The following is a 9,033-nucleotide window of genomic DNA, read 5'->3' on the forward strand; positions in this document are numbered from 1 at the left end:
TTCCCAACTCAAAATCCTTCAGTGACTTCCTCTGTCATTCTGAGTAAAAAACCAAAGATATGACCATGGCCTGCAAGGTTATATATGGTCTGCAAACCACCCTCATATACACCTCTCTGACTTCTCTTTCTCCTTACTCCACTAAGCCACTCTGGCTTCCCGCTCTTCCTCAAATACGCTTAGCTCTCTCCTACCTCAGGATCTTTGCACCTGTTTTTCCTTAATATTAGAATGCTCTCTCCCCCATTCAGATTTTCATTCACATGACTTGTTCCTTCGTGTCCTTATTTTCTCTAATCAACTTTTGTAAAATAGCAAATATACAAACACCAAAAAAAAGGACATTCTCTTATTTTATTTACCTTGCTTTACTTTTCTCCACAGCACCTAGCAGATCAGAGTATATTTATTTGTTTATTATGTTTTTTTTCCCGTCTCCCACTAGAGAGTACATTCCCAGAAGGCCTTTGTTGTTGTTGTTGTTCATTGCTCTAGCTCCAGCTAGAACAGTGCCTGGCTCATAGTAGGTGCTCAGTAAATATTTTATAAATAAATAAATGAATGAACTTGACCATTTACTCTCTGTGACTTTAGGAAAATATCTTAATGCTATTATCTTTTAAATGATGATAATGCCAGTGCTGACCTCAGAAGTTATTCTAAAAGCAAAATGAAATAATCTGTATAAAGCCTATTTAGAGCTCAACAAAGTACATTATTGTAACATTATAACTTATTATCCTAGTCCTCCTCATCATAATCATTTGGAATTCTCTATAAAAATTTTATAAATTTCCAGGATATTGTGAGTATTACATATAATTCTAAGGAGGAATTTGATAATCTTCCATGAAAACACTGACAGCCAAAAGAAGACCCCTTACTGAGATCACAGGATTCATTGAACTCATCATATTCATATCTAAATGGTCTCTGGGTTATCCATCTGGAATTTGCCCTGACTGAGTGCACACCCCTTAAATTCTTTAGTAGAACTTTTCTTCCAACTGAGCCTCACACTGTCAGGACTTCAGACTAGTCTCTGATATTTTACCAAAGTAAAAGGTAGAATGTAGCTGTGAATTTAGGAAAACTATCTCTGGCCCTCCATTAGTTAGCTGGTTTATACCTGAAACTCCTTTACTTCACATTAATTAATATTTTTGGAGTGAGTAGGATCCTAGGTATGGTGTTATTTGATTTATTTTAAGGTGAAATGCATTTTGGTTTCCAAATTAATCATTATCATCAACCTAATGCAAAACTCTCTTTCATGTGCCTATACACCCTTTATTTTCCTACCTGTCATTTACCACGGCATATTTAACTTATCTTTGTATGTGTTTATCTCTCCTCCTAGAGTCTAAGCTACTCAAGGGCAGGTACCACGTCTTAGTCATATCAGTATTGGTGGCATCTGTTCTCTGATAGCCCATTAGAGATTGTCAATAAATACTGTTAAAAATAAAGACTGTGCAGCGTGATATTACAAGAATAGAGACTAGTACCAAATGATCTAAAGTCGAACGTTGGCACTGCCACTGTGTGAGATCAAGCAAGTTACTTAACTGCTGTGTGTCTCGGTTTCTTCCTCTGTAGAATAGGGATAATAATATTATTTACCTCATAGGAATATTACAAGGATTAAATGAATTAAATTAAGAAATATGAAATGCTTATAACAGTGTGCTTCATTAGTAGAATTCCTTACATATAATAAATATAATTATTAGTACTTCATTGATATTAGCTTTCACTAAACTAGAAAATTGAGTCGCACTTTCACATCATCTAATTCCAAAGCAAGCTCACTCATCTTTAGATCAGATATTCTACTCAAGAGATGGCAAGTGTGTGCCTGTCTGACACTATTCACCTCACCCGGTAGTGACTAAAAGTGACCTTCTGACCTTTCTCAATGCAGTCCCTCAGGAAGTCACTCCTAGTTCATTGGTGTTCATGCAGGGCATGGAAAATTATCTGCCACCCACTCTTGTTCTCATTCCCCACTCTCTGCCCCAGATTCCAAACAAATTTGGACCAAGACAAGATAGCTAGAGTTATAAGTGTAAATGGAAGGTCACACAGAGGATCAAAAGCAGTTAGCCCAAAGAGTCAAGCCTCAAACAACTTGAGCTACTTGGAGATTTCAAACCAAGCCACCCTTTGAGTCTCCATTACTCTGCTGTCTATGCAGTTCTCCACTTGGCACCCTGGGACACAGCCTCACCTTGTGGAACTGTGGAGGGTATATTCGAGCAGCCCCATGGTTCAACAGTAGCTGGTAGCAGATCTCAGGCTGGGCGGCAGGTCGCACAGAGGTGACCTTCAGCACATACTGGATGGCTGCACAACCATTGATATCCATGAGATTGGCTTCAGCGCCAGCTTCCAGCATCATGTGCATAAGCACATGGTCACAATTCCAGGCTGCCTTGTGGAGTGGAGATTTAAAGTCATCATCCCTGGCGTTGACCTCAGCATGGTAGTCGAGCAGCATGCGGCAGACGAGGTGGTGTTCCCGGCTGTACTCCTGCTCTTTAAAGCGGAGGGCCCAGTAGGTTGCAATAGCCAAGGGGGTCTCCATGTGCGCGTTCACACTGTCCACTATGGCTCCGTGCTCTACATAGAAGGCCACCAGCTCCGAGAGCCCGAAGTGGGCAGCTGTGTGCAAAGGCGTCTCCTCATCCTGGTTGTTGGTCTTCATGTTCACATTCGCTCCTAAAAAGGGAGATTGAGGAAGTCAATTATTTCAACTTAATTTGCCATTATACCCAAGGTTCATTAAACAAGACTTTCTCCTTTTAACTTCTGATTGTCATACATTATTCTTCTTCCAGCTTCCATTTGTGGTCCCCATTGAAGCCACTCCTTTGAAACAACAGTGCCATCTCTTGGACAATCAGCAAATGTACCGGGGTGGGGAGTGGGTGGGCGGGGATAGGGGGCGAGGGGAAAAGCAGGCTGGAAGGCTGCAGCAGTGTTGAATTTTAGTCCTTTCTCCCAGGTGGATCAGAAAATATAAAGTGGTTCTTATAACTAATAGTTTTTATCAATAAAATAGCAAATATCATCAGTTTCTTTGGTCACAAAATCATGTTTTTCTTCTCTTTCAAAGCAGGAAAACCCGAAAGCAAACTTTAGTGGTATGGAAGTTGCCCAGCCCTCTGAAAACTGACAATATTAGAGCCACACAAGTCTGTGAGGCTCCCTTGGAACACAAACATGGAAAAAGCAAAAATCACAAACACTTTGACCACCAAACTAGACTAAGTATCATGTTTTGCATTGAAAGGGGTGGAAGCTAGTATAATAGAAATAAATACCCATTGAAAGACAATGATTTAGAGACTGTAACAGATTTGATTTACAGTTGACAATGGGTATCAGGAATATAAAATTTTAGTACTTTGAAAACTCCTTAAAAATTAACACACCAAGAAACTGAAGTGAATTTTATATTTCTGATAGGGAATGTTAAGTACTAGAATGGTCAACTTGAGAAGCTGAAATTTTCCTTCTCTGTGGAATTTAATGATGAACAAAATGACCTCTGGGGGTCATTATCTCTATTATCAATTCTACTGAAATTTATATAGCTACTTCAGGTATAAATCTGTTAGAGACTCTTTATTATGATAACAATGATGGTGATAATTATGATGATGATGATGCCAGTAACAAATATTTATTACTCACTTAACATGTGCAACATTCTGAACTAAATGGTTTTCATACATTGCCTCATCGAATCTTCCTAGTATTCCTTCACAGGACGTGCAATTTTACCCTAATTTCGTAGATGAAATTTGCACTTAGGCTAATAACTATGCCAAACTAAGAAGCAATAGATCGAAGGTTGGAAAGCAGACGGCCTGGCTTCATAATCTCTTACTACTGTGCTACTCTACCTCATTAGTCTTCTAGAAGAAAATTTTTCTGTGCTTTACTCTCTTTTGATATTTGAAAACCTGAAAGTAGTTCAGAAACCATGTTACGTTTTGTCAATTCAAAAAATCTGTTCACCATGTATTGCTTCTTTATGCCTCCTTTTTATGGTATCCTCTGATCATATGGAACGTATTTGTCAACGGCAGCACTCCTACAAGCATACTCCGTATCCTATACAAAAATCATTCCCACCCCTCAACCCCAGTGAGATCTCCACAAGTACATCGCTCTGTAAACTCTCAAACTTGCAGAAAGCAGGATTATAACGAAAGACCGTCATTCACGGAGCCGGCTGTGCTCGTCAGCATTCTGCCCGGGAGAAGTTCCGGGTCAGGTCTCCTTTCAGGTCAGCCCTTCTTTTCCCTGGAGTGAAACACAATGAATAAGAATGTGTCCCCAGAAGCCACAGGCAGGGTCACTTCAAATGCTGGAGAGTTTCCAGTAAGAAAGGGAACCAAAGGGTCAGAATGAAATTTTACAGGCCAACTTGGAACAAGCTACATTCTTTATTTTTTTAATGTACTTGGACATTTACAATTGACTCTTGAACTCTTGATATAACTATATATGCTGCGCAGTTTCCTTTTCCGAATAGGAGATCCTGATGTTTATAGTAGTTGTCTTTCAGCGCTGTTACATATCCAGGGAATACATAAAATAGGATGATTTGACTACTTTTTTATTTTAGATTATGTGATTTATTCAAGAAATTATAGATCATAACATAAATACTCAGGAAATTTTTTAAAATATTTTTTAACACAGAAATACAATGTATTCGTTCCCTAGAGCTGTCGTAATAAAGTACTATAAACCAGATGGCTTAAAACAACAGAAATTTCGTCACAGTTCTGGAGACTGGAAGTTTGAAATTGAGATGGTGGTTGGGTTGGCACCTTTCAAGGGCTTTGAGGGAGAAACTGTCTCATGCCTCTCTCCTAGTTGCTGGTGGTGGTAGGCAATCCTTGGCGTTCCTCAGGTTGGAGATGTGTCACTCCAAGGTCGACCTCCATCTTCACACTGTGTTCTATCTGTGTCTCTGTGCCTTCACATGGCTGTCTTATGTGTCTTTATATAGGACACGGGTCATACTGGTAATAGGGGTCCATCTTGCTTCTACTCATCTTAACTAATTACACCTGCAACAACCTTATTTTCAAACAAGGTCACATACTGAAGTATCGAGGATCAGGACTTCAACATATTTCCTTTTTTGGAGGGGCGAGGGAGAGGATAGAATTCAACTCATACTGTATAAGATGCATTACATGATATGTAAAAATATCTATGTGCAGTTTAAAAAATACTATAAAGCCATCACTTACGTAATCATATCCCAGGTGAAGAAATCAAACATCCCCTGACCCAGAGAAGCCCTCCACTTTCTTATGTATTCTTCTCCACCACAACTCCACCATCCTGCCGATTATTCTGATTATTATAATTATGTCCTTGCGTTTCTTTATAGTTTTACCACCTTTGTATATACCTCTAAACAAGATAGTTTAGTATCATTTACTTTTGAGTTTTATATAAATGAAATAATAAACATGTATTCTTTTATAACTTGCTTCTTTCATTCAACATTATGTTTGTGAAAATAATCTATGTTATGATATTTAGCTCTCCTTTGTTCATTTTATTGTATTCAGCCTCACAGCATAAGTAATCCACAATTCATCCATCCTACTGGTGATTGGCATTTCCGGTTTCAGGCTATTTTATACATTGCTGCCGCGAGCATTCTTATAGATTCTTGTACCCTGGTGCTCATGTGAAGGGGTTTCTCTGGGTTCTACACCTATGAGTGGAATTGCTAGGTAATCGGGTTTACATATCTTCAACCTCCATAGACGGAGTCAAACAGAAGGTGTTGTACCAGATTCCCCTCCCATAAAACATGCTTGAAGGGTCTTATGGTGTCACATTTAAGACAACATTTGGTATTTTCAGGCTATTTAATTTTAGTCAACTTAGTGGGCGTGTAGTGAGATTTCGTTGTGTTTGAAAATTTTGTTTTCTTAATTGACAATTAGATTAGCTGCATTTTAATATTTTTATTGCCCAACATTGCCTTTTTTTTTTAACTATTATAAGCACTTCCATGCTGTTATATAATTATTTTAAATACTACTTTCAAATAACTAATACCATTCCATAGAGGGAGTTTACCCTGTAGTTGCTTGTGAAGATTTTTTCCCAAAGTTTTGATCTTATAACTAATGCTACAATTAATAACATTTGTATGTAAATTTTAGGCTTATTTCCTTGCCACGAATTCCCCTAAAATAGTCATTAAGCTGAAACACAAACTATAGTAAGGGCCTTTTTGAATAATTACCAAAAGTTATATTTATATCTCTCATTGACATGGAAGAGTGCTATTTCACTCACCAGTGTGTTGTTATATTTTAAAAAAATATATGTTTTTTGCTAATTTGGAAGTAAAAAATGGTCTTTTTAAAAAATCTGAATTCCAACAGAGACTCATGGACACGGACAACAGTTTAATGGTTACCAGAGGGAAAGGGGGAAGAGGGGAGATAAATACAGTTAAACGGGGTCAAATATATGGTGATGGAAGGAAATTTAACTTTAGGTGGTGCAAGACAGTCTCCAGAAGTAGTCTGGAATGATAGCGAATGGGACAGATAAAAATGCAATATACATATGACATATTATTGAACTGTACATTTGAAACCTATACAATTTTATTAACCAATGTTACCCCAATAAATTTAATTTAAAAAATTAAACTTAAAAAAAAGAATTAAAAAATATCTGAATTCATTTGATTGTTAGAATCTGAATACTTTCTCTTTATTATTAACTAGTGGTATTTCTTCTTTGGTTAATTGCCCAAAATTTGTCCTTTTATACATTGAAGCCTTTCTGCTTTGTTTACATTTATATGAGCCCTTTATTAAACTATAGTATAAGCCTATGCTATCATAATTGCTATAAATTTTTAAGTCGGTTTATTTTGACTTTTCTTAAATACACTGATGTTAACTTTAGAAAGTCAAATTCAAAACAAACGAGTTTTTTTTTAAAGTATTAGAATGACCTGCTCCTCTCAGAGATTGCATAATTATGCAGATAAATCATAATTTAGTTTTTTAATAGATTTGAAAAATGTTTAACATTTGATTTATCTGGAACTTATTTTGGTGTAGACATCAATTTAGGAAGAATTGACATTCTTACAATGTAGAGTCTTTCCAGGCAGAAAATGGGTTTCTTTCTCTAAAAGTTTTTCTCTATATTCTATAAACTGTAGTCCCCGAAAATATGCAACAAATTCTCATTCTACAGGAGCAGGGTAAATTATTTCTGAGGTTACGTAACTTTTAATAAGAGAAGGCTTTCACAAACCTTCTAATTTATGCAAGACAGTCTCCAGAAGCAGTCTGGAATGATAGCGAATGGGACAGATAAAAATTTGCACTGCTTGATAAAGACCAAGGACTTTTCAGATTTCATCTGCGGACAAAGGAGACAGAGATTTGCATGCACTTAGAATGGGACAAAGATGGGAGATAGGATGAGAATTTGAACAGAAGAAAATGGGAGCTGGCCATAAAAAGTGGTGCCTCGCCAGCCAGGCCAGGCCCAAGGGAAAAGGTAATCCTGAAACCAGGATTACTGAGGGACATAGGATCAGTCAATATTAAATGTTTTCTGTCCTCCCATAGTGTGTGATAATATCCTTTCACTTCCTCCCAAACAGATAGAATCAATTTCATGAATCCTAGTTATGAGAACTCACATTTCTTTATTTTTTTCCAAATGAAATTGAACTGCCTCCATATGTCGTCCATGCTTAGGTTGACTGATCATCGGTGCTCAGTCATTGTTGTGGCTCCATCTGCTGGGCTTTTCTACTCTCTACAGGCTACCAGCTGGCCCTCAGAGCCATCCACATCTCCCCCAAGTTCTATCACCTCAAAAGCTCCATGATAGTGGGAGCAGGAAGAGGTCTCTGCTACTGCAGAAACTGTCATCTCTCCATCTTCCCAGATGGTGAGGGACTCTACATCCCCCATTGCATATCTCTGAACCAGCCCCAGCCTTCCTCCCTGTCCAAATGCACTTGATTTCTTGAAGATCTTGGGTGTGAGTGGGGAGATCAGTGGAGAGGTAGAGGATGAGGCCAGACCAGCGCTTCTCAACTCTTTCAGACATGCCTTTCCTATTCTGCAGTAAAATCCATAGATAATATCATCTACCTTCACACATAATCTTTTAAAAACAAATATAGTGCTTAGCTAACAAGTATAGGCAAACGAAAATAATTTCTAATAATTATCACTGCATAGTTATGATTGCTACAAGTAACATAAATAAATTACATTGATGCAGTGTAAAATTCAATATGTTAATGACTATCCTACATGACATAATGTAGTGATTTGCTTGAGCCATGTGTAAAATCCTAACAGCTACATTTTTGAACTTATATAGATATTTTGTATTGTAATTCGAATACTACAAACATCATTGCCATATATATGATACTCTGCAATGAGAAAAAATTTGGTAAATTCTCAGTAAATCCAAGTCTAATTTGCCTTGATTTATACCATAGTTGCATTTCTAGAAATTCCCATATTTATTTACAATTCAAAAGTATTTTGTTTATATTTAAAATGGAGATAGTTTAGAAATCTACTGTTTCTACATCTGAATATTTATTATTACATTAGCATGAAATCTTTGACTTTTTACAAATGACGAAATAATTTAAACATATAGAAAATCTCAGAAAATATTATAACAGACATCTATATACCACTACCCATATTTGACAGATATTATTTTTTGCCATATGTGCTTTAGTTTTCTTTTTTCCAAGATAAAATTTTACAGTAAAAACCTTGCCATTTCTCCGTTCTTCCCTTCCTTTCATTCTCCACAGAGATAATTACTAAGTTGATTTTTGCCATTTCTCATAAACCTTTGTTCTTTTATTACTCATATGTTCATCCATAAACAACACGTATATGATTATTTTGTGTTCTTAAAAACTATATAAGTGGTATCTCACTTTTACAACCTATTTTGATCAGTCATTATGGTTTT

General features: G+C 36.8%; 1 protein-coding gene across 1 annotated transcript in view; it reads right to left on the bottom strand.

Annotated features, from left to right (window-relative positions):
* The window catches only part of ASB4 (ankyrin repeat and SOCS box containing 4), a 53,223-nt gene that overhangs the window by 5,609 nt on the left and 38,581 nt on the right, over window positions 1-9,033 (bottom strand). Inside the window, exon 3 of the mRNA XM_011363394.1 lies at window positions 2,231-2,721. Coding sequence (XP_011361696.1) covers window positions 2,231-2,721 — 491 coding nt within the window. The remainder of the gene's footprint in view (window positions 1-2,230; window positions 2,722-9,033) is intronic.

Source organism: Pteropus vampyrus, unplaced genomic scaffold, assembly GCF_000151845.1.
Source record: "Pteropus vampyrus isolate Shadow unplaced genomic scaffold, Pvam_2.0 Scaffold4, whole genome shotgun sequence".
Lineage (NCBI taxonomy): Eukaryota > Metazoa > Chordata > Mammalia > Chiroptera > Pteropodidae > Pteropus > Pteropus vampyrus.